The sequence below is a fragment of the Gigantopelta aegis genome, chromosome 2 (genome assembly GCF_016097555.1).
Source record: "Gigantopelta aegis isolate Gae_Host chromosome 2, Gae_host_genome, whole genome shotgun sequence".
NCBI classification, from domain to species: domain Eukaryota; kingdom Metazoa; phylum Mollusca; class Gastropoda; order Neomphalida; family Peltospiridae; genus Gigantopelta; species Gigantopelta aegis.
The window spans coordinates 30,753,297-30,780,935 of record NC_054700.1 but is presented as its reverse complement, the minus strand read 5'-3'; the positions used below and the strand labels follow the sequence as shown (position 1 = coordinate 30,780,935).

At 40.8% G+C, this 27,639-nt stretch overlaps 1 protein-coding gene across 3 annotated transcripts; it reads left to right on the top strand.

The window, feature by feature from the left end:
- Window positions 1–532: 532 nt before the first annotated feature.
- On the top strand, window positions 533–27,639 carry LOC121377697. 3 transcript variants are annotated; one of them, XM_041505796.1, is made up of 13 exons: window positions 533–645; window positions 1,718–1,827; window positions 2,820–3,052; window positions 8,042–8,261; window positions 10,805–10,864; window positions 11,770–11,996; window positions 14,585–14,825; window positions 16,710–16,846; window positions 18,436–18,841; window positions 20,279–20,398; window positions 22,919–23,041; window positions 26,246–26,362; window positions 27,137–27,639. In XM_041505796.1, exons 2-13 carry the CDS (start codon window positions 1,767–1,769, stop codon window positions 27,493–27,495), a joined length of 2,304 nt encoding a protein of 767 aa, XP_041361730.1. In that variant the 5' UTR covers window positions 533–645; window positions 1,718–1,766; the 3' UTR covers window positions 27,496–27,639. The 3 variants fall into 3 exon arrangements, with proteins under 3 accessions (XP_041361730.1, XP_041361721.1, XP_041361714.1); XM_041505787.1 differs by having other exon boundaries at window positions 534–608; XM_041505780.1 differs by lacking the exon at window positions 533–645 and adding an exon at window positions 646–759.

Below are 27,639 nucleotides of genomic sequence, written 5' to 3'. Positions count from 1 at the left end.
CTAAAGACTAGTACCGTATCCTCAACCGAACGTTCTTCGTACAGCGCAAGATTTCTCTTTTAATTTTTTGAGACGAACCATACAATTTGAAATCAGCAAACGCACGTGTTAACTGAAACTGACAACAGGCTGTCGTTTGTGCTTTGCCGAGCTATGGCGGCACAGGCGACGAATCAAGTGTATACGTTTGACGATATCCGTTCATTTGTACATTATGTTATAATATGGTAACCAGAGAATGTAACTTTAAACCAAATGGAGACTCATGTTGACTAGGCTGGTTTTCTTGTACGCGCTTCACAGTTAGCCGAAATGCCGCCTCTGGAAACAACCAAATCGTTCTCAAACGTCGCTGAACACAACACACGGGCTATGATCAACCAGACAGAGTGGAGAAAAACGTTGGTTAGACTTGTTCGTGTGCTTCACATTAAACGAATGACTAAATCGAGAACCAGTCAAATAGTTCGCGAACGTTAACGTCATTCTCTAAAACTGAACGCAGGCATGTCATAATTATGCACGTGCAACACGAGGTCACGTGAAGCTAAAATATAGGTTAAGAACGTGTCAATTTTGTGAGGATTACTCGGGAAGAATGATGCTTTGTAAGTGAGGTTTTTAAAAACCGAAAATACTAGAACTGTTAGTATTATTTTGTCTATTTTTCGGTTATGTCAGGATATTAAAAGAACACAGTCAAGCGTGTATCTAACAATCTTTCATTTCGTGAGGGTCCTGGACAGAAATACTTATCATGTAATAACGTGTTTGGTAATATTTTCTGTACAAGACTTCCGAACGTTCCAGCATGTATGCTAATACACGTAGGCCCCTACTATCACTAATCCTAACCCTAAACCTAAGCTTGAATAAACTGAATGCTGGAACATTCGGAAGTCTCTCCTCTCCCCCCCCCCCCCCCCAACTGCATACTGCCTGCAGCCTGCACATTATAGCCAAAGATTGTAATTTTTGTTTGTTGATAATTTTTTTTTTTTTCAAATGGTTATTTTGACAAATTAAACCCTAGGTGGTTTAATAACTCTTTATAAAGTCTTTTATTAACTTTACTACACTACAAAGACCTTAAACTGCTGTGCTGAGAACCGAAAAACCAAAGCCTGTTGTGCTCTGTTAGTGTGGTCTAGAGCCGTGGTATTGCTGATGGAAATATGCTTCATCCATTTTGTTTCATGGGGCGGGACATAGCCCACTGGTACAGCGTTGGCATGATGCAAGGTCGGTGTGGGATTGATCCCTGTCGGTGGGCCCATTGGGCTATTTCTCGTTCCAGTCAATACACCACACCTGGTATATCAAAGGGCATAGTATGTACTACCCTGTCTGTGGGATGGTGCATATAAAAGATCCCTTCCTGCTAATTGGAAAGAGTAAGCTCATGAAGTGGCAGTGTTCGAGATTAAATGTTTTGGCCAGTATCCCAGTTGGATACTAACATTTCAAAATCTGGTATCCCACCTGAGAATTTAGTATTATAAGGCATCCCGGTGGGATACTGGGTTCTTGAAGTCTGGTATCCAAAATTAAATTCTGGTATCCCCAGGATATCGGGATACCGTTAATCTTGAACACTGAGTGGCGACAGCGGGTTTCCTCTCTAAATATCTTTGTGGTCCTTAACCATATAACCATAAATAAAATGTGTTGAGTGCCTTGTTAAATAAAACATGTCTTTCTTTCTATTTTGTTTCAGGAGCAAATATTCTTCTTTGGCACGTTCACTTCTGTTGGTTTCTGGAGCAATGTCTTCCATTGTAATCGTGCTGTTTGGTGTGCTGCTCTGTGGAAATGTTCTCAAAGCAGGTATTATATCTGCATACTTTTCAAAACTGACATGTGTTTTAAATACATGATAAAACACCATCTGTAGTAGAAGTTGTCCATGACTACCTGTCTTTTAATTTCTTCTCATTCATAACCTGACCACTCCACCTCAATCTGATTAAAATTAGCTCTACTGGGTCTAGCCAGTAGATCTAACAGCATTGCATGGACTCCCATGTCCAGTTGACATTTCATCTATAAATAACAATTAAAATATCAACCAATTACACTTCACCTTTTATAGCGTTATTCGGGAGCATACAAATTCTAAAAATATTAAGCGAGACTATGCAATAGGCGAACTTGTTTGTCTATTTCAACATTGAAAAAACGGGGGGGGGGGGATGGGGAGAAAAAGTGCAGTAATACATTTTGGATTGTATACTAGTATAAACAGATTTTATGGCATGGTTTGTTTTTTCTGTCTTGAAACAAATTTTATATAAAATTTTATATTGCAATTAGTTTCTGGCATACTTCGTAATTCACCCAAATTATTTCGTATACCCTCGGCATAATACCTGAATGTTTTAAAATTCTTTTCAAATCACTGGCACGATTTTACAAGTAAGGTTTTGATTGGTCGAATGAAAGGTCAACTGGACATGAGCTGCTATTAGATCCACATGTAATAGTGGAGTTAATTTTAATAGATTGACTCCACCTGTGACAAAACTGAAGATTTTAGCCAGTGATTTGTTGTTGGAATCAGCAGCCGGGGGAGGGGGTGCTTGAAAACAAAAATGTCTTGCTTTTGTTTTGTCCTACCAGGCTATATAAATAAGATAAATACCCACCACTAGAGATTTCCTGTGATATGCATATCATATCTATGGGTGGGCCTGAAGATGTTTGGATCAGTCCATTCAAACAGATTAAGTATTCATGAAAAGAGAATCTATTATGTTTCATTGTAAATATAAATATAAAATTTTCTCTCCCTCTCCACTTTCCTGGTGTTTAATTTTCAGAGTTGGCTGGGAGTCTTGCATCGTCACTGACAGTGCTGCCCGAGGCTGGCTTCTCTTCGCTGATCCTGGACAACATCCACTTAAGTAATGGAAACGCCACTGGCTTCTACGTGACATTCGGTCAAGCCAACTGCCCCATCCAGATCCAGGTGTGGCGCAGACGTAACTCCTTGCAGTACGAACTGCACTGGGAGACAGAGGTCATCACCAGAGGCTCACCAGGAGTGTCATTTGTAAGGCCTTTTGAATCTCATTGTATGGGGTAGCTTGCTGTTCACAGCTTGTATGTGTAATAGTATATTATAGAAGGCTCACTAGGGGACTCACTGTACGGAGTACCTTGTTGTTCACAGCTTGTACTTTGTAGGTGTAATAGTATATTATAGAAGGCTTACCAGTGAGTCTCATTGTACAGGGTAGCTTGCTGTTCACAGCTTGTAGGTGTAATAGTATATTATAGAAGGCTCACCAGGGGACTCATTGTACGGGGTAGCGTACTGTTCACAGGGGACTCGTTGTACGGGGTGTGTGCTGTTCACAGCTTGTATGTGTAATAGTATATTATACAAGGCTCACTAGGGGACTCACTTTATGGAGTACCTTGTTGTTCACAGCTTGTACTTTGTAGGTGTAATAGTATGTTATAGAAGGCTTACCAGTGAGTCTCATTGTACGGGGTAGCTTGCTGTTCACAGCTTGTAAGTGTAATAGTATATTATAGAAGGCTTACCAGAAGTCTTATTGTATGGGTAGCTTGCTCTTCACAGCTTGTAGGTGTAATAGTGTATTATAGAAGGCTCACCAGGAGTGTCATTGTACGGGGTAGCTTGCTGTTCACAGCTTGTATGTGTAATAGTATATTATAGAAGGCTCACCAGGAGTCTTACTGGACGGGGTAGCTTGCTGTTCACAGCTTGTAAGTGTAATAGTATATTATAGAAGGCTTACCAGAAGTCTCATTGTACGGGGTAGCTTGCTGTTCACAGCTTGTAGGTGTAATAGTATATTATAGAAGGCTCACCAGGAGTGTCATTGTACGGGGTAGCTTGCTGTTCACAGCTTGTAGGTGTAATAGTATATTATAGAAGGCTCACCAGGAGTCTTACTGGACGGGGTAGCTTGCTGTTCACAGCTTGTAAGTGTAATAGTATATTATAGAAGGCTTACCAGAAGTCTTATTGTATGGGTAGCTTGCTCTTCACAGCTTGTAGGTGTAATAGTGTATTATAGAAGGCTCACCAGGAGTGTCATTGTACGGGGTAGCTTGCTGTTCACAGCTTGTAGGTGTAATAGTATATTATAGAAGGCTCACCAGGAGTCTCACTGGACGGGGTAGCTTGCTGTTCACAGCTTGTAGGTGTAATAGTATCTAAGGGACATTTTATTTAAGACAGCACTCAACACATTTTTATTTTCGGTTATTTGGGCTCAGACATAATGCTAAGGACCACACAGATGATGAGAAACCCACTACTGCCACTGACAGCAAGGGTTTGCATATGCATCATCCCACAGACAGGATGGTACATACCACAACCTTTGTTAAACCAGTTATGGAGCACTGTCTGGAATGAGATGTTGCCCAAAGGGGATGGAGCCGAGATAGATTGCAGGTATAGATTCAGACGGGCCCAAAGGACCCAGACCCCTATTTTTGGTCAAACATTATATAGGCCTATTACAGAATACACAAAAATGCAAACTTATCCCATCCACCTGTCAAGGACGTTTAAATTCTTTTTTCAAAAACAAGAACAGGTTAAAAAATTCTGGTTCCGTGCCTGGATTGCACATCAGGTGAAAACTTAAAATAATGTTTTAAGTACACATACGTTATATGCAACTTGTAAATAAAATTTTACACTCCAACTTGTAACCTGTATATTAAGCACAAACTGTGGCAACAATGATGTCAGCTTTTGCGATTAAGAATCTTCATCTCGATGCATGTTAAAACAGATTCTAATTTATTAAAATAGAAATTTAATTTTTAAAAATTTAATTGAAGTTTAAAAACAAAAGTGTGTTAAGATGAGGTAACTCACCAGTTTAACAGTATCATTTAAGTAACCAAACAATTGTTAGCTAGGTAAAAATCACATGTGGTAACCTAAACTGTTGAAATATTGTCAGTTCTCCTAGTCCATAGTCCAGTAGTAAAGCACGCGCCATATGCATGGTCAGTCTGAGATTGATCCCCATTGGTGGGCCCATTAAACTATTTTGTGTGCCAACCAGTGAACCACAACTGATATATCAAAGGCCACTAATAGCAAAATGTAGCGGGTTCCTCTAAGATTGTCAAAATATTACCAAATGTGCTCTAGTGGTGGTGTTAAACAAAACAAATTTTAACATTTTTGTCGGTGATTGTTACTATAGTAGTGTCAGAAATATACTCTTCAAAAAAAGAAACGCAAAAGGGTACAAATGGGTTATAACTCCGATTTTATGTTTCCTACCGGTTCATGCTTTGTGAATATAAGGTCATTGCATGTCCCAAACACATTCCCACGGTTACATTCGATAAAACGCAGCTACTGTACACTAAAGTTCCAAAATGTGAATATTCGCAAAAACGCAGCCACGTGCAAACCATGTCACCACTGCACGTGCGTTGTCTGCACGTGCAACATGAACACCGACAGTATAAAAGTGCAGGGTGTTCGCTTGCCTGGCCTCTGTATCTGGCCGACAGTTGACAATCCAGGACATGCCACGTCTCAGTGAACCGCAGAGAAACAATGCCATCGGCCGACTAGACGCAGGCGAATCCAGAACGGCCGTTGCCAGGGCATTCCATGTGTCCCCAAGCACCATCTCCAGACTGTGGGACCGTTACCAGCAACATGGATCAACACGTGACCTCCCTAGATCCGGTCGACCACGGGTCACTACCCCCGGGCAGGACCGCTACATCCGGGTACGCCACCTTCGGGAACGATTGACTACTGCCACCTCCACAGCCGCAGCAATACCAGGTTTGCGCAGGATATCCGACCAGACCGTACGGAACCGCCTACGTGAGGTAGGAATTCGTGCCAGACGTCCAGTTCGAGGTGTCATCTTAACACCACAACACCGTCGACTCCGACTGCAGTGGTGCCAGATTCATCGACAATGGCCTCAACTGCGATGGAGACAGGTGTGGTTCAGTGACGAGTCCCGATTTCTGCTCCGACGTCATGATGGAAGATGTCGCGTGTATAGGCGTCGTGGTGAACGTTATGCGGCAAACTGCGTGCAGGAAGTGGACAGATTCGGCGGGGGTAGTGTCATGGTGTGGGCAGCCATCTCACACACTGGCAGAACTGACCTGGTCCACGTGCAGGGCAACCTGAATGCACAGGGCTACATTGACCAGATCCTCCGGCCACACATCGTTCCAGTTATGGCCAACGCCAACGCAGTGTTCCAACATGACAACGCCAGGCCTCACACAGCACGTCTCACAACGGCTTTCCTACAGAACAACAACATTAATGTCCTTCCTTGGCCATCGATATCACCGGATTTGAACCCAATTGAGCATCTATGGGACGAGTTGGACCGACGCCTCCGACAGCGACAACCACAGCCCCAGACCCTGCCCGAGCTGGCAGCAGCCTTGCAGGCCGAGTGGGCCACCATCCCCCGGGACGTCATCCGTACTCTGGTTGCTTCAATGGGCAGGCGGTGCCAGGCAGTTGTCAACACACGCGGAGGCCACACCCGGTATTGACTCCAGATGACCTTGACCTTGGTGGTGTGTCCTATCACTTGCTCACAATGGACTAGAGTGAATTGTGAACAATCCTGCAACATTTGGTAATTATCGGACTCACCATTCAATAATTAAATCAATTCTCCAAATGTTACGACAATGTGGTTTTGCGTTTCTTCTTTTGAAGAGTATATAATCAAAATGAGTTTCATCAACTATTTCTTTCATATTAAACTGACATGTAAATATTTTGTAAATACCTATTTAATGATACTCGACCTAATGTAGTATTTACTTGTTTGGGCTCTCATTGATGTACAAAGTGGTGTTTACTCTTGAAATTAAAATAAAGATGTCGGTAAACAGGAGATTTGTGACCTTTATTGGAACAGACTATAACACATTTTGATATGTGTCAATTTCATTTACCCTTAAACAAACTTTTAATTTAAAAATGCAAGTTAACTGATTATTTTGAATTGCAGCATAAATTATTAATTATGACCAGCATATTTACTAAATATAAATTCAATATAAGTACATTAGAAATTTAACCAATCTTGCAACCACTTAAAGGTCCTATATTAGAAGTTATATGTGAGCATCTATTTGTGACAAAGATTCACCAATAAAAATGTATTTTCTACTAGTAGATCAAATTATTTGCTATAATCCCTTATGGGCATTTAGTTAAAGGTGTAGTCTTTAAATGTTAAAGCAAAATTTAATAAAAACATAATTTGCAATAGCTGTCATTATGCAACTTTGAGATAGCACCTTTAATACCGGTATAATAGATAACAAACTCAGAATGGTTCTTGACAGTTTTGCTCAAAAGTTACATATAATGTCTACATTCATTTTGTTTTGGAGAGGGATAGGGGTAAACTGTCCCTCAAATTGTAATAGCAATGAAATGAACACATGGTGACCAAACTTTGTTATAGTCTGTTCCAATAAAGTGCACAAATCACCCGTTTGCTGATGTCTTTATTTTAATTCCAAGAGTAAACACCACCTTGCACATCAATGAGAGCCCAAACAAGTAAATGCTAAATTAGGTAGAGTATCATTAAATAGATATTTACAAAATATTTACTAATCTGTTTAATATGTAAGAAAAAATCGACGAAAATCATTTTTATTCTATTTCCGACAGTACTTTAATACAAATGATCACAGTATATTGCAGGTGCATGCTAGTACCCTTGTCTCTATCCTGGGAGAGATTGACTGTAGTACAAGTTACCATGGTATTTTGTAGGTGAACGACCATAGTACAAGTTACCATGGTATATTGCAGTTGAACGTCAGTACCCCTATCTCTATCCTGGGAGAGATTGACTGTAGTACAAGTTACCATGGTATATTGCAGTTGAACGTCAGTACCCCTATCTCTATCCTGGGAGAGATTGACTGTAGTACAAGTTGCCATAGTATATTGCAGGTGAACGTCAGTACCCCCGTCTCTATTCTGAGTGAGATTGACTGTAGTACAAGTTACCATGGTATATTGCAGGTGAACGTCAGTACCCCCGTCTATATCCTGGGAGAGATTGACCGTCTGGGATTCTCCAGTCTCTATCGTGACAGCTCATGCGTCGCGTTTGACATCCAGGCAAACTCGGAGTCGCTCTTCTACAAGTACATGAGCGGTGTGCAGCCCGTGCTGGGACAGATCTACGCATTCGCCACGTTCCACGGCGATCACCGCTTCGGACTCCAGATTGAATACATACGTAGGTGACACCAGATGGAATACACATGTAGGTGACTCGAGATGAAATACATTAGATGGAATATACATGTAGGTGACTCCAGATGGAATACACATGTTGGTGACTCCAGATGGAATACACATGTAGGTGACTCAGATGGAATACATATGTAGGTGACTCGAGATGAAATACATTAGATGGAATATACATGTAGGTGACTCCAGATGGAATACACATGTTGGTGACTCCAGATGGAATACACATGTAGGTGACTCAGATGGAATACACATGTAGGTGACTCCAGATGGAATACAATAGATGGAATATACATGTAGGTGACACCAGGTGGGATACACATGTAGGTGACACCAGTTGGAATACACATGTAGGTGACACTATGTGGAATACACATGTAGGTGACACTATGTGGAATACACATGTAGGTGACACTACGTGAAATACACATGTAGGTGACACCAGATGGCACACACATGTAGGTGACACCAGATGGCACACACAGGTAGGTGACACTACGTGGAACACACATGTAGGTGACACTACTTGGAACACACATGTAGGTGACATTACGTGGAACACATGTAGGTGACACTACTTGGAACACACATGTAGGTGACATTACGTGGAACACGTGTAGGTGACATTACGTGGAACACACGTGTAGGTGACACTACATGGAATATACGTGTAGGTGACACTACATGGAATACACGTGTAGGTGACACTACATGGAATACACGTGTAGGTGACACCACATGGAATACACATGTAGGTGACACCAGATGGAATACATTAGATGGAATACACATGTAGGTGACTCCAGATGGAATACACATGTAGGTGACTCCAGATGGAATACACATGTAGGTGACACTACATGGAATACACGTGTAGGTGACGCTACATGAAATACACATGTAGGTGACGCTACATGAAATACACATGTAGGTGACACCAGATGGAATACACGTGTAGGTGACACCAGATGGAATACACGTGTAGGTGACATTACGTGGAACACGTGTAGGTGACATTACGTGGAACACGTGTAGGTGACATTACGTGGAGGTGACACTACATGGAATATACGTGTAGGTGACACTACATGGAATACACGTGTAGGTGACACCACATGGAATACACATGTAGGTGACACCAGATGGAATACATTAGATGGAATACACATGTAGGTGACTCCAGATGGAATACACATGTAGGTGACTCCAGATGGAATACACATGTAGGTGACACTACATGGAATACACGTGTAGGTGACACTACATGGAATACACATGTAGGTGACGCTACATGGAATACACATGTAGGTGACACCAGATGGAATACACGTGTAGGTGACACCAGATGGAATACACATGTAGGTAACGCTACAGACCTGAGATTAATTTTGAAACTGGTGTTTGAGTGATTTAGAAGAAGAAAAAACCACACTTTGTTTTCCCATGAATTGGCAAAGATATAATATATCAGTGTTGTATACCCATGTGGTTTGGGTATATTTAAAAAATAAATAACACAAAATTACAAAAACCTAAACATTGTCAGTTTTATATAAAGTCACATCTGATACAATTACAGATTCATGGGAAAGACACAAATAAATTAACCAAAACATAAAAGGAAAAATAATATATATATATGAAATTTAAAAAAATAGAAAGCAAAACCCAGCAAAGAGAGAAACCTGTAGGTAACATGTATAAACCATGTTATTAATTTATGGAGTTACCTGCTTTTATTTATTAACGTGTAAATGAGCCACTTTTTATGGGTGGGTGATTTGTGGTGTAATTTACATGTCATTTATGAACCTGTTTTTATGGAAAAGATCTAGTAAGATTTTGCAGGTGAGGTAATCAGTATGTGAATTTAACTTCTTTGATGATATTAAGGTTTTGAGCTAGGCAGGGATATGTTGTAGGCAAGGTGACACGATATTTGTAATTTATATTATTACATTTTTCTGTGAGAGTTTTGTTAGTGGGAGGGGTGGTGATACTATAATATATATGTAAATTTACCTGTTTTTTTGTGAGTGTTTTGTTGGTAGGAGGGGTGGTGATACCATAATATATGTAAATTTACCTGGTTTTTTTGTGAGTGTTTTGTTAGTAGGAGGGGTGGTGATACTATAATATATGTAAATTTACCTGTTTTTTTTGTGAGTGTTTTGTTGGTAGGAGGGATGGTGATACTATAATATATGTACATTTACCTGGTGTGTTTTGTTAGTGGGAGGGGTGGTGATACTATAATATATGTACATTTACCTGGTTTTTTGTGAGGGGTGGTGATACTATAATATATGTAAATTTACCTGTATTTTGTTAGTGGGAGTGGGGGGTGGTGATACTATAATATATGTAAATTTACCTGTTTTTTTGTGAGTATTAGTTAGTGGGAGGGGTGGTTATACTATATGTAAATTTACCTCTTTCTGTGAGTGTAAAATTTGTTAGTGGGAGGGGTGGGGGGGGGGTGACACTAAAATATTATGTAAATTTACCTCTTTATTGTATTATTTTCAGTGTCTGCAAAGGAGTTGGCTATGGGAGATCCTCTGAAAACTGGAGTTCCAACTAAACAAGGTTTGTTTAAAGAAAAACAAACAGTATTTTATCAATGTCTCTGGAATGGATACAGGGTGCTGAGTGCCCTTCTTCAAGAACATGTGCTTTCTATTGTATTTGAAATTATTTGGTCAAATTAGTCTGTATTTTTATTTATGACTCGACACATACTTTATTTATCATGTTCTTTCAATCCAGGCAGAATGTTCTAACATTATTGTTTAACCCCCAATATTGAACATCCATCCATCCATCCATCCATCCATCCATCCACACAAAACCCATCCATCCATTTATCCATTCACAACTGGTATATCAATGGCCATGGTATGTGCTATCCTGTCTGTGGGATAGTACACATAAAAGATCCCTTGCTGCATTAGGGTAAATGTAGCGGGCTTCCTCTGATGACTATGAGTCAGTTACCAAATGTTTAACATCCAATAGATGATTAATTAAATCAGTGCGCTCTAGTGGTATCGTTAAACATAGTTTTTTTTCCATCCATCCATTCAGTCAGTCAAGTCAATCCAATCCTTATACCCACCCACCCACCCACTTGACCAAACACCCACCCACCCACCCACTTGATCAAAGACTCACCCTCCCACCCACTTGATCAAACAAAACTTGACCAAACACCCAATCTCCCACCCACCCTCCACCCACTTGACCAAATATCCACCCATCCATCCATCTATCAATTCCATCCAGTCCATCCATCCAAATTACTCAAATGCATGAATATAAAAATTATATTATTAAATTATGTATGTAAAGTTGAATTTGGAAATTACTGACAACATTACTGTTGTTTGTCAATAGTGATAAATTCAATGTTACGAGCTTGTTTATTCTAGAAGCAAAATTATGTTCAATTGAAATAAAGACTTAAAATGTATAAATATGTAAGTGATTTTCAGAAGTGATCGGGTTCCACGTTGAGACGACCAAGACATCCGACATTGGAATGAGCTCCTTTATTCTGGAAGGCCTGAAGCTGAAGGCTGGATGGGTGCATGGCTACCGGGTCAGGGTGGAGACGGTGGGGTGCACCATCGCTCTTCAAGTCTGGTATCCTGACTCTGGAAACAAATATCTCTTGAAGGGACAGACCATCTTTACGTCAACTGAAATGGGATATTTCAATGTATGTTTTAGAATTAGACCGTCTTCACGTCAGCTGAAATGGGATATTTCAATGTATGTTTTAGAATTAGACCGTCTTCACATCAGCTGAAATGGGATATTTCAATGTTATTTTAGAATTCCCAATGTTTGACGGCAATGGGCAAACACTGAATAAGCTATCGGCATTGAAATAAGTATAGTGTGTACCCGTGTACAGGTCCAATATGTTGACAGACCTGATAAACCTATAGATTGTGACAAATGTATCGGTTTACAGTTCCTTTGTTTTACTATAAAATCCTGTACGGCACATTGATGATGATGATGATGGGTATCAGTCAGTCCATCCGTCCGTCCATCTCACATAAGTTTGAACGTAAGAAATACGGACAATCCTAATATTTAAATTTGAAACATTCCTACTAAAAATATTAAAGATCATATTTTATTTTGTATTATTTTAGTACAGCTAGACTGAGATGGCTTTAATTCATAATGAACATAACAGAAATGTAGTCATCAAAATTTTGCAAAAATATTAACTGTAAATGCTATTCAACTTTAGATGATGTAAATATGTTGGGGTTGGTGTTTGTTTTGATGTGTACATAAATGAAAAAGATTTTTAATATTAAAAATAGCAATTTATAGGGTCTATCCTGATGAACAACAGTTGCTATAATTATGTCCTTTTCTCTCAAAATTATGTATATGGGACAGAGCTGTCCCATGAAAGAAAGCTATGTAAGAAATTTCTATCTCATCCTCTGGTATATGGGACAGAGCTATCCCATGAAAGAAAGCTGAGGTATTTCTACTACTCATCCTTTGGTATATGGGAGAGTTGTCCCAGTCGAGGCATGGGATTTTTAATCCAGATACCGACTCCAAACCCTGAGTGAGTGCTCCGCAAGGCTCAACGGGTAGGTGTAAACCACTTGCACCAACCAGTGATCCATAACTGGTTCAACAAAGGCCATGGTTTGTGCTATCCTGCCTGTGGGAAGCGCAAATAAAAGATCCCTTGCTGCTAATCGGAAAGAGTAGCCCATGAAGTGGTGACAGCGGGTTTCCTCTCAAAATCTGTGGTCCTTAACCATATGTCTGACGCCATATAACCGTAAATAAAATGTGTTGAGTACATCGTTAAATAAAACATTTTTCTTTTTCTTTCCTCTGGTATATGGGACAGAGATATCCCATGAAAGAAAGCTATGTAAGAAATTTGTACCTCTCATCCTCGGGTATATGGGACAGAGCTGTTCCATGAAAGAAAGCTATGTAAGAAATTTGTACCTCTCATCCTCGGGTATATGGGACCAAGCTGTCCCATGAAAGAAAGCTATGTAAGAAATTTCTATCTCATCCTCGGATATATGGGATGGAGCTGTCCCATGAAAGAATGCTACAGGTATGTAAGAAATTTCTACCTCTCATCCTCTGGCATATGGGACAGAGCTGTATTATGAAAAAAAGCTTAGTAAGGAATTTCTACCTCTCATCCTCAGGCATATGGGACAGAGCTGTATTATGAAAAAAGCTTAGTAAGGAATTTCTACCTCTCATCCTCTGGCATATGGGACAGAGCTGTATATGAAAAAAGCTTAGTAAGGAATATCTACCTCTCATCCTCAGGTATATGGGACACAGCTGTCCCATGAAAGACAGCTATGTAAGAAATTTCTGTCTCACTTCGGATATCACATGCTTGTGCTTAATGCCGTCGTTGGTAATGTGATGTTACTGGTAATGTATGTCATAATAAATGCGAGATGATGTGAGGTGATCAGACAACAATTTTAAATCAATATTTTGTTATTAAAACCTTCGTTATAACAGATATCTTGTTAATTTGTAGTGTTAAATTATATTTAACACATGAAACAAACACAGAAAATAGGATAATGTAGTTTATTTATGATAAAATGGTCAAATAAAAAAGTCTGTTTAATAATAGTTTATTTACTGAATGTATGAGAGAAGAATCAATCGCATGCGATCATGTGGGATAGAAAAAATACACACTTGGTGGAAATGTCGACCTTGGGACTCTGCAAGCCTCGTTTCGGGTCGTAATTTCCTCCACCTCTGGTATACTTTCTCTATTCCATATGACAGCATATGATGGAGTCTAATAATAATTGAAGTCGGCCATGTGTATATATCATTTTAATTGATTGTGTCATAGAAAATGATTGGTTGCAAATCTATTATAACAGATTATCGATAATTAGATTTCCAATGCTAGTCTTATGCATACTAATGTTTCATATCTATTTTTATTATACACTTGGTTCAACATAACCCAAGTTTATAAAAATCATAGTGTAATGTTGTAATTCTTGGAAGTTACATCATAACATGACTTTGCTTTGGTAGTCCTAGTTCATCCGTATGTGTTCCGTATCGGACATAACCATTCCATACTGAACCAGTTTGCGATCAATGAAGAGGACCGACTTGGCTTCACGTTGTATTACCCAAAGAGCTCGTGTGTTTTGTATCGGACATAATCATCCAATGCCATATAACCGTAAATAAAATGTGTTGAATGCGTCGTTAAAACATTTCCTTTGGACATAATCATTCCTTTCCTTTACTCTCCAGGTTGAAGCGGCTGTACTGAACCGGTTTGCGATCAATGAAGAGGACCGACTTGGCTTCACGTCGTATCACCCACACAGCTCGTGTGTTCCGTACCTGTTCGTGTCAGACCGGGAGAGCAGGAAGAATGCCAAGACTGTTTTCTACAAGTTCTCGAGCAACAACAAGCCGCTCGTCAACGAGAGTCAGACGTTCATTCCCTACCAAACCACGCTGCTGTTCGCCATCGAGCTCGAGATTCTCAGTGAGCTCTAATACATGTTTCTTTATTGTGGTCACAGGTCTAATACATGTTTATTTATTGTGGTCACAGGTCTAATACATGTGTTTCTTTATTATAGTCACAGGTAGTCCAATACATGTGCTTCTTTATTGTGGTCACAGGTCTAATAAATATTTATTTATTGTGGTCACAGGTCTAATAAATGTGCTTCTTTATTGTGGTCGCAGGTCTAATACATGTGCTTCTTTATTGTGGTCACAGGTCTAATACATGTTTCTTTATTGTGGTCACAGGTCTAATACATGTTTCTTTATTGTGGTCACAGGTCTAATACAGGTTTCTTTATTGTGGTCACAGGTCTAATACATGTGTTTCTTTATTGTGGTCACAGGTCTAATACAGGTTTTGCATATAAAAGATCACTAGCTGCCAATCAAAAAGAGTAGCCCATGAAGTGGCGACAGCGGGTTTCCTCTCTCAATGTGTGTGGTCCTTAACCATATGTCTGACGCCACATAACCGTAAATAAAATGTGTGTTGAGTGTGTCATTAAATCTTCTTCTTAATACATATTTCTTTGTGGTCACAGGTACATGTAGTTGATGTGTTTCTTTATTGTGGGTCACAGGTAGTTGATGTGTTTATTGTGGGTCACAGGTAGTTAATGTGTTTGTGTAATGTGGGTCATAGGTAGTTCATATGTTTCTTTACTGTAGGTTACAGGTAGTTCACGTGTTTCTTTACTGTAGGTTACAGGTAGTTCACGTGTTTCTTTATTGTAGGTTACAGGTAGTTCACGTGTTTCTTTACTGTAGGTTACAGGTAGTTCACGTGTTTCTTTACTGTAGGTTACAGGTAGTTCACGTGTTTCTTTACTGTAGGTTACAGGTAGTTCATGTGTTTCTTTATTGTGGGTCACAGGTAGTTCATGAGTTTTTTTGTTGTGGGTCATGGGTAGTTCATGTTTTTAATGTGGGTCACAGGTGTTTGTGTATTGTGGGTCATAGGTAGTTGATGTGTTTCTGTAATGTGGGTCATATGTTTCTCTAATGTTGATGTTTGGTAGTTCATGTGTTTCTGTAATGTAGGTGTCTGGTAGTTCATGTGTTTCTGTAATGTGGGTGTTTGGTAGTTCATGTGTTGCACTATTAATGCATCATCTTTATTCGAGAGGTCTCACCTTGATAAAGTCAAAAACAGAAGTATAGGTATTACTTTTCTTGTGGTTGCAGCAACAGTGTCAAATTTTGTATTTGTTATGTATTAAACTATATGTTAAACAGATAGTGGACCTTTAAGAGTGTTAATAATGACGTCACAACTACGTAATAAAATCTGGGGCCTAATTCACAAAGGTCTCTTAGGCTCTGCTAGACAACAAAGCATCCTCTTTGTAAGTCTTTTAGCATTGCACTGCGAGTTTAGTGAATTAGGCCCCTGGGCAGCCATTGTGACTGATAACTGCGTTTTATCGTCTTTTTTGAGATATCAAACAGTATTAGCTCAGTATTTAAATTTTTGCATTTAACTGTTTCTCACAATGTTTCGGTGCTAGGAAATGAAACTTGGTTTATAGCCTATGGATGTTCATCTTATTTTAATGTTTAATTTTGTTTTTCAAAGTATTTGGTAACATTTTTAAATTTAAGTTTTAAAGTTTCTACAAATATTCTTTTGTGTTGTCAAGATTTTTTATAGAATGATTGATGTGTTTTCTGATTTATGTGTGAGATAATTTATATGTTGTCTAAATTCATGTCCTCAAATCCTTGTATTGAATGTTTCTTGTGTTGTTTAATTAGCTATTTTACAGAGAATTGTCTAATACATACATGTATCTACATACTGAAGCTATATACTTAAAAATGTGTTGAATAACAAACAGCCTTTCCTTTTGTGTTCCAGTTCCCCTAGACGTGATAACTGGGCCGACTGGGCCCGCGGGTCCACCTGGGGTTCCTGGACTTCAGGGACCAGCTGGACCCCCTGGAGTGCAAGGAGCAACTGGTCTGGTTGGAGAAATCGGAAACAAGGGAGTGGGTGTAAGTAAAACATGGCCGACACACAAAATATAACACAGATTTGGAACAGAAAGTCAGACTACAACATACAATCTGAGGTACCAAATCTACACCTGACTTGTTATAATAGGGACACACTAGCCTTGCTTCACATAGATCTACAATGGACTTGTGTTATAATAGGGACACACTAGCCTTGCTTCACATAGATCTACACCTGACTTGTTATAATAGGGACACACTAGCCTTGCTTCATATAGATCTACAATGGACTTGTTATAATAGGGACATAGTAGCCTTGCTCACATGGATCTACACCTGACTTGTTATAATAGGGACAGACTAGCCTTGCTTCACATAGATCTACAATGGACTTGTTATAATAGGGACATAGTAGCCTTGCTCACATGGATCTACACCTGACTTGTTATAATAGGGACAGACTAGCCTTGCTTCACATAGATCTACACCTGACTTGTTATAATAGGGACACACTAGCCTTGCTTCACATAGATCTACAATGGACTTGTTATAATAGGGACACACTAGCCTTGCTTCACATAGATCTACACCTGACTTGTTATAATAGGGACACACTAGCCTTGCTTCACATAGATCTACACCTGACTTGTTATAATAGGGACACACTAGCCTTGCTTCACATAGATCTACAATGGACTTGTTATAATAGGGACATAGTAGCCTTGCTCACATGGATCTACACCTGACTTGTTATAATAGAGACACACTAGGGACAGACTAGCCTTGCTTCACATAGATCTACACCTGACTTGTTATAATAGGGACACACTAGCCTTGCTTCACATAGATCTACACCTGACTTGTTATAATAGGGACAGACTAGCCTTGCTTCACATAGATCTACAATGGACTTGTTATAATAGGGACATAGTAGCCTTGCTCACATGGATCTACACCTGACTTGTTATAATAGGGACAGACTAGCCTTGCTTCACATAGATCTACACCTGACTTGTTATAATAGGGACAGACTAGCCTTGCTTCACATAGATCTACAATGGACTTGTTATAATAGGGACATAGTAGCCTTCACATGGATCTACACCTGACTTGTTATAATAGGGACACACTAGCCTTCACATGGATCTACACATGACTTGTTATAATAGGGACACACTAGCCTTGCTCACATGAATCTACACCTGACTTGTTATAATAGAGACACACTAGCCTTGCTCACATAGATCTACACCTGACTTGTTATAATATGGACACACAAGCCTTGCTCACATAGTTCTACAACTGACTTGTTATAATAGGGACACACAAGCCTTGCTTACATAGATCTACAACTGACTTGTTATAATAGGGGGACACAAGGCTTGCTCACATAGTTCTACAACTGACTTGTTATAATAGAGACATAGTAGCCTTGCTCACATAGATCTACACCTGACTTGTTATAATAGGGACACACAAGCCTTGCTCACATAGATCTACAACTGACTTGTTACAGATAGTCCTGCCTGTTAATGATTCTGTTCACACTTGTCTACAATTGACTTGTTACAGATAGTCCTGCCTGTAAATTGTTCTGCTCACACAGATCTACCATTGACTTGTTATAGGGGGATGCTGGCCTGCCAGGCACAACAGGTATCACTGGTTCCCCAGGAGATGGAGGAATTAAAGGCAGTCGAGGCTTGAGAGGACCCACAGGGCTAACTGGACCTGCTGGAGGGACCGGTTCCATAGGAGTGACTGGGGTGACTGGACAGAGGGGTGCTGGTGGCCAGCGTGGCCCCGTGGGTATCCGAGGTGACCAGGGTCTGATAGGCGACACCGGGACGACGGGCAGTACAGGGTACGCACCCCAGGGCAGCACCGGGGTAAGTGGAGTGGCTGGACCAATAGGAGCAACTGGCCTAGGTGGTAATGTCGGACCATTGGGCCAGGGAGGACCTGATGGTAGTACCGGGGTGCATGGAGTGGTTGGAGTGACGGGACCTGCTGGACCAATGTGGTTACCTCTAGGTCAGTTAACATTTCTTATATAGTCATTCTTGAGAATTTGATGAGATTTGGTTATCAGTGATCACTTTGCACAAACTGATCAATGGTCTGTTAAAAATAGTTTAAATTTGCACTATTGTACTTTGTTGCTTTAGATCCATGGAATAGAGAGTCAAATTGAATAAAACAGTAAATGTATTCGTTAATGTCCCATCGTGTTTCATGGGGAAGAAGGGAAGTTACTCCATCATGTATACTGTTTACTGGATCAGGACACTTTTATTCAGTTGGTCAAATGAACCATGCAAACAATTCTCAATGAACTTACTTGTCATTTTTAAAATTATTAAGTTGCTTATGCGTTAGGTTTGATAAATGTAGTAGTTTTTTCCCCCCCACATTAATTGTCAGATTAGGAACATACAGTGAAATATGAAATAAAATTTAAAAGACTGATCATTTTGTCAGGAGTACTGGAACAAAATAATGTGGCTAGGATATAAAACAGACCAACTTCTTCCGGAGAACTGAAATAAAATACTGTCAGGATATAAAACAGACCAATTTCCTCCGGAGAACTAGAATAAACTACTATCAGAATAAAAAACAGACCAACTTCCTCCGGAGAACTGAAATAAAATACTGTCAGGATATAAAATATACCAACTTCCTCTGAATAACTGAAATAAAATATTGTCGGGATATAAAACAGACCAACTTCCTCCGGAGAATTAGAATAAAATACTGTCAGGATATAAAACAGACCAACTTCCTCCGGAGAACTAGAATAAAATACTGTCAGGATATAATACAGACCAACTTCCTCCGGAGAACTAGAATAAAATATTATCAGGATATAAAACAGACCAACTTCCTCGGAGAACTAGAATAAAATACTGTCAGGATATAATACAGACCAACTTCCTCCGGAGAACTGAAATACTGTTGTGATATAAAACAGACCAACTTCCTTCAGAGAATTAGAATAAAATACTGTCATGATATAAAAACAGACCAACTTCCTCTGGAGAACTAGAATAAAATATTATCAGGATATAAAACGGACCAACTTCCTCCGGAGAACTAGAATAAAATATTATCAGGATATAAAACAGACCAACTTCCTCCGGAGAACTAGAATAAAATACTGTCAGGATATTGTACAGACCAACTTCCTTCAGAGAACTAGAATAAAATACTGTCAGGATATAATACAGACCAACTTCCTCTGGAGAACTAGAATAAAATACTGTCAGGATATAAAACAGACCAATGTCCTTAGGAAAACTAAAATACTGTGTTTTCAGAATATAAAACTGAGTAACAAGTAGAGAACAATATAAATGGGCCATCACAGTCCAGTCGATGGAACATGGTAGGTACTGGCAGATAACACAATTGTAATGGAGCCATCATGACTATAAGACTAATGATTGTGTTGATGTTTGAATGATTCAGGTGGAGACTATTGTCAGACGACCACCTTGCATTGTAAGCATTACTGTGAAAACACCGAGCTTGGACCTCGCTGTCGATGTAAGCCTGGATACAGACTGGTCGGGCAAACAGACTGTCAAGGTAAACTTATAGACCTGTATGTATCATAGATGTGTGTGTGCCATTGACTTGTATGTGTGCCATTGACTTGTATGTGTGCCACTGACTTGTATGTGTGCCACAGACTTGTATATGTGCCATAGAGATGTCTGTGTACATGTATCATGGATACTTTGTGCATGATAGACTTTGTATCATAGAGACTTATGTGTATCATAGAAACTTATGTGTATCATAGAAACTTGTATATCGTGGAGACCTCTGTGTATCATAGACATATCTGTGTATCATAGAGACTTCTGTGTGTCATAGAGACCTCAGTGTGTCATAGAGACTTCTGTGTGTCAGAGACTTCTGTGTGTCATAGAGACCTCTGTGTGTCATAGAGACCTCTGTGTGTCATAGAGACCTCTGCATGTCATAGTGAGACCTCAGTGTGTCATAGAGACCTCTGTGTGTCATAGAGACCTCTGCATGTCATAGTGAGACCTGTGTGTCATAGAGAGACCTGTGTGTCATAGAGAGACCTGTGTGTCATAGAGACCTGTTCGTGTCATAGACATATCTGTGTATCATAGACATATCTGTGTATCATAGACATATCTGTGTATCATAGCGACCTCTGTGTGTCATAGAGACTTCTGTGTGTCATAGAGTATCATAAAGACTTCTGTGTGTTTGACTTATGTGTATCATAGAGACTTATGTGTATACAACAGATCTCTGTGTATCGGAGACTTCTGTGTATCATAGACATCTGTGTCACATATTAACTAATTTTATTGGTAAGTCAGCTCTGTGGATTATAATTTCTCATACAGTACAAAAACTACTATTATATACTCTTCAAAAAAAGAAACGCAAAAGGATACAAATGGGTTATAACTCCGATTTTATGTTTCCTACCGGTTCATGCTTTGTGAATATAAGGTCATTGCATGTCCTAAACACATTCCCACGGTTACATTCGATAAAACGCAGCTACTATACAATAAAGTTCCAAAATGTGAATATTCGCAAAAACGCAGCCACGTGCAAACCATGTCACCACTGCACGTGCGTTTTCTGCACGTGCAACATGAACACCGACAGTATAAAAGTGCAGGGTGTTCGCTTGCCTGGCCTCTGTATCTGGCCGACAGTTGACAATCCAGGACATGCCACGTCTCAGTGAACCGCAGAGAAACAATGCCATCGGCCGACTAGACGCAGGCGAATCCAGAACGGCCGTTGGCAGGGCATTCCATGTGTCCCCAAGCACCATCTCCAGACTGTGGGACCGTTACCAGCAACATGGATCAACACGTGACCTCCCTAGATCCGGTCGACCACGGGTCAATACCCCCGGGCAGGACCGCTACATCCGGGTACGCCACCTTCGGGAACGATTGACTACTGCCACCTTCACAGCCGCAGCAATACCAGGTTTGCGCAGGATATCCGACCAGACCGTACGGAACCGCCTACGTGAGGTAGGAATTCGTGCCAGACGTCCAGTTCGAGGTGTCATCTTAACACCACAACACCGTCGACTCCGACTGCAGTGGTGCCAGATTCATCGACAATGGCCTCAACTGCGATGGAGACAGGTGTGGTTCAGTGACGAGTCCCGATTTCTACTCCGACGTCATGATGGAAGATGTCGCGTGTATAGGCGTCGTGGTGAACGTTATGCGGCAAACTGCGTGCAGGAAGTGGACAGATTCGGCGGGGGTAGTGTCATGGTGTGGGCAGCCATCTCACACACTGGCAGAACTGACCTGGTCCACGTGCAGGGCAACCTGAATGCACAGGGCTACATTGACCAGATCCTCCGGCCACACATCGTTCCAGTTATGGCCAACGCCAACGCAGTGTTCCAACATGACAACGCCAGGCCTCACACAGCACGTCTCACAACGGCTTTCCTACAGAACAACAACATTAATGTCCTTCCTTGGCCATCGATATCACCGTATTTGAACCCAATTGAGCATCTATGGGACGAGTTGGACCGACGCCTCCGACAGCGACAACCACAGCCCCAGACCCTGCCCGAGCTGGCAGCAGCCTTGCAGGCCGAGTGGGCCACCATCCCCCGGGACGTCATCCGTACTCTGGTTGCTTCAATGGGCAGGCGGTGCCAGGCAGTTGTCAACACACGCGGAGGCCACACCCGGTATTGACTCCAGATGACCTTGACCTTGGTGGTGTGTCCTATCACTTACTCTCAATGGACTAGAGTGAATTGTGAACAATCCTGCAACATTTGGTAATTATCGGACTCACCATTCAATAATTAAATCAATTCTCCAAATGTTACGACAATGTGGTTTTGCGTTTCTTCTTTGGAAGAGTATATATTAAAGTATGTGGTATGAGCTATCTGTAAAATGTGTACAAAAACATATTGCTATCAAATGAAATTAATATACCAGTTTCTAGGCAATACAAAATTAATTCTTCTAAGCATAATAATAGTCAAGTGATTTCAGAAATGGATGTTTGTTGTTGTTTTTTGTCGATAACAATGATCAGTATATTTAATTATTTTTTCTTCAGAAATAAATGAGTGTGCGTGTAGGAATGGCGGCTGTCAGTATTTCTGTACTAACAACAACGGAAGTTACTTCTGTCACTGTCCTCTGGGACTGAAACTGTCCAGTGATGACCACAGATGTGATGGTGAGCATCTCTCCACAGATATGGTGAAAACCTTATAAACAGGGAAACCCTTTCTAAATGATGAAACCCTTCTAAACAGTAAACCCTTCTAAACAGTGAAACCCCTTCTAAATGGTGAAACCCTTCTAAATGGTGAAACCCTTCTAAACAGTGAAACCCTTCTAAACAGTGAAACCCCTTCTAAATGATGAAACGCTTCTCAACGGTGAAACCCTTCCTAAACGGTGAAACCCCTTCTAAACAGTAAAACCCCTTCTAAACAGTGAAACCCCTCTTAACCGCGAAACCCCCTCTAAGCGGTGAAACCCTCTGTAAGCGGTGAAACCCTCTCTAAGCAGTGAAACCCCTCTAAGCTGTGAAACTCCTCTAAACAGTAAACCCTTCTAAACAGTGAAACCCCTTCTAAACGGTGAAACCCTCTCTAAGCAGTGAAACCCTCTGTAAGCGGTGAAACCCTCTCTAAGCAGTGAAACCCCTCGAAGCTGTAAAATCCTTCTAAACGGTGAAACCCCTCTTAAGCTGTGAAACTCCTCTAAACCAGACCCTCTGTAAACTGGAATTTCCTCAAAATCTGTCCCTTTTAAAATATTGGTACAGAACATAACCACATAACCTCACTAAAGCAGATATCCCTTAAACCGGGACTTTTCATTGGTCCCTTGAGTGTGGTGAGATGTGGTGGCAAGTTTTCATCTACAGATAGTTTTAGTTTTTCATGCGTTGGTGGAGTAGCAGTACATTGTCAGATCGATAGAATTGGTTCTTCCTGTCCCAAAGTGTGCACAACTGGGTACATGAAAGGCCATGATGTGTACTGTCCTGCATGTCTGTTGAGAAATGCATATAAGATCCCAGGCGTATTAGAAGAAGGGTGATCTGTACTTTAAAAAAAAAGTTTTTTAGGGGTTTGTCATGCTACCTTGGAAAATATATTGAAAAGAAAATTCACTAGGAACTGTGGGGGAGAGGTCGACCCCAGAACACACCCACTATACACGGACACCTGTATCCCTTCTATACTGAACAAAAAAAGAAACTTCCGCTAACTTTGCTTGAACATAACTTGATGAAAACAAACCGGGGGAATAATTGTTATATATGCATTTGAAGAGTATTCCATGATGCATCATTTGGTGCAAAAATCATGGCCATAGGTTAACAGAAACTGGGAGAAATTTTGACCAAGTGTGGTAGGGGTTAAAAAAAAAACCACCCACTTAATAACGGGTATGACCACCTCTTGAATTGACCACTGCAGTGCATTGCAGGTGCATAGAATTGACTAAAGTGTTGATTTCTGCCTGTGGAATATTGTTCCATTCCTGAATGAGCGCTTGACGAAGTTCGTTGACGTTAGCGGGTGGGTTGGGACGATGCCTCAATCGTCTGTCCAAACTATCCCAGACATGCTCGATGGAGTTGAGATCAGGACTTTTAGCGGGCCAGTCATCAATGAAATCAATGTTATTTGTCCTAAGAAAATTTACAGTGTCTCTAGCTGTATGAGAGGTGGCATTATCATGCTGAAAAATCAAGATGTTGGCATTGTTATGGAACAGAGGAATGATGTGATGAGCGAGAATGTCATCGCGGTAACGTTGAGCATTTAAATTGCCATCAATGACGACTAGTGGTGAACGATAACCATGGGCAATGGCTGCCCAGACCATGACACAACCCCCACCTCCGAAACGATCTCGTTCAAGAACACAAGAGTCAGCATAGCGTTCATTTCTCCTATGGTAGACGCGCACCCTGCCATCACCACGTTGTAAAGAAAATCTGGATTCATCCAAAAAAAGAACAGTATTCCAGCGTCGCCGTATCCAACGAGTGTGTACACGTGCCCAATTAAGACGATTTAGACGATGACGTTGTGTTAAAACGCATCTGACGTAAGGACGTCGTGCATGTAAACCGTTCTCCCGCAGACGATTACGAACAGTTTGCCCACTGATTCAGTTATTATGAAGCCCAGGTGTCTTAGCAGCAGTAGCAGTGGCAGTTTGAAATCGATTGCGCAAATGCGTGTTCATGATATAGCGGTCTTGACCACGCGTTGTAACATGCGGACGTCCATGACGTGGCAAGTCGTTGGTGCTTACTGTCGTTCGAAATCTTATGCGAAGATATCGTATCGCTCGACTAGAACTCCCAACATGCCTTGCAATGTCTTCTGTCGACATGCCAGCATCAAGCATGCCAATCGCCCGTTCGCGTAAATTATTGGGTATTCTTGGCATACTAAAAATGATACAATATAAAAAAACCGTTAATCTTTTTACAAATTTTGAAGCGTTTTCGTTCACTTGACAACAATGTCAGTAAGACAAGTAAAACAAATTGACCGAATACTACACAGGACATGTCGAACCATGCATGCACGTGCAAATTGAATTTCACGTTGTCGACGATTAACAGTGCAAAAATAATCGATAAAATTCATGAATCCTGATAATACAGCTCAAGGCTAATACTACCTATATAATTTCATTACACAATGAATTCTTTAACACAACAAATACTATATGTACAAATCAGAAGTTTCTTTTTTTGTTCAATATAGTATGAATAGCTCATGTGACATTGTTAAAAGGCCAATATTCTTTCTCTCTCTCTCTCTCTCTCTCTCTCTCTCTCTCTCTCTCTCTCTCTCTCTCTCTCTCTCTCTCTCTCTCTCTGTCTCTCTCTCTCTCTCTCTCTCTCTCTCTCTCTCTCTCTCTGACTGTCTCTGTCTGTGTCACCGTCTCTCTCTGTCTGTGTCACTGTCTCTCTCTCTCTCTCTCTCTCTCTCTCTCTCTCTCTCTCTGACTCTCTCTCTCTCTCTCTCTCACCATCTCTGAAGTCTCTCTCTGTCTGTGTCACCGTCTCTCTCTACAGACTCTGTCTGACTCTCTGTCTGTGTCACCCTCTCTCTCTGACGGGACCCTTCGATGACAGTCTCTCTCGAATCAATCTCTCTCATCTCCACGTTTTTGGCACACATCTCTGACTGTCTCTCAATTTCTGTGTCACCGTCTCTCTGACTCGCTCGCTCTCTCTCTCTCTCTCTCTCTCTCTCTCTCTCTCTCTCTCTCTCTCTCTCTCTCTCTCTCTCTCTCTGAACCTGAGGATCACAATAACCTTATGTTAGAATACAAAATAGCCATTGTTTAGAATGTACTTTAGATGTTGTTAAACAAACATTCCTTTCCTCTAATTCAGACATTAACGAGTGTGAAGAGAAGAGAGATGACTGTTACTCGGGTCAGCTGTGTATGAACATCTGGACGAGTTACTACTGTGCGGGACCCTTCGATGACAGCACTGCTTCTGTTGGGGGTGAGATACTCAAATCAATTAGGCTGTGATCATATTTATCACGTTTTTACAAACCGCTGCCCTGACCAAAGGTTTTTGGCACTGGCACATGCTTCTGCACACATTGTCCATTGTCCATCAATTAAACTGTGTTGAAATCAGTTGGTGCGAATAGACCGGTCTGCTCCCACTTCTGCACCCACTTCTGCACATTTACACCATCTTTGAGTTTGGCAGATGGATAACTTGTGTGGAACTGGATGTGCATGAGAAACGCTGATAAATCTGTCCCTGTGGCCTGACTCTCAGCTCTATGTGATTTTTAATTCTCTATCGGTCCAACCGGAGGGGACTAAATGTTTCTTTTATCAGGTTTGACTAGTTTTAATCCTCTATTGGTCCAACCGGAGGGGACTAGATATTTCTAACCAAGAACATTGTGATTACATCCATCCATCCATCCATTTATTTATTCACACCACCTATCTTACAGAAACGGCTGCCCTGACCAAAGGTGTGAGGTTTCTAACCAAGAACATCGTGATTACATCCATCCATCCATCCATTCATTCATTTATTCACACTTTCTATCTTACAGAAACGGCTGCCCTGACCCAAGGTGTGAGGTTTCTAACCAAGAACATCTTGATTACATCCATCCATCCATCCATCCATTCATTTATTCACACTTTCTATCTTACAGAAACTGCTGCCCTGACCCAAGATGTGAGATTTCTAACCAAGAACATCATGATTACATCCATCTATCTATTTATTCACACTTCTATCTTACAGAAACCGCTGCCCTGACCCAAGGTGTGAGATTTCTAACCAAGAACATCGTGATTGGTCTCATTCTGTGGATGGTCCTTCTCACTCTGCTCATCTTCACATCCATCATCCTCCTCCTCTCAGACCTGCAAAACTGTTGTCGTGGAAACGACTCCCGTCCTCGTAAAGCACACCGTGAGTTCTACTACCCTTCCTTCTTCCCTCGCATCAGTTTGGACCAGGGGCGCATCGCTGACAAAGTTGAAGTGCTGGACAGTGCGAGGTCAAACGACGCCGGTGGAGTGGACAACTTGGGAGCTGATCATTTGAACGAGACATCTGAGATGGATGGAAGGAGAGAAAAAGAACAACAGAAATTGTAAATGTCATATCAGAAATTGAAGGAAGGAGAGAAAGAACAACCGAAATTGTAAATGTCACATCAGAAATTGAAGGAAGGAGTGAAAGAAAAAGAATCGAGAGCAAAGGAAATTGTGAGTGATGACCAATAAAGCAGTAGCAAAATG

Coding starts and splice junctions, on each gene's coding strand:
- LOC121377697 (XM_041505780.1), top strand. Junction 10,865..11,769: donor TGGAGTTCCAACTAAACAAG/GTTTGTTTAAAG, acceptor AGTGATTTTCAG/AAGTGATCGGGTTCCACGTT. Junction 26,363..27,136: donor CAGCACTGCTTCTGTTGGGG/GTGAGATACTCA, acceptor TCTATCTTACAG/AAACCGCTGCCCTGACCCAA.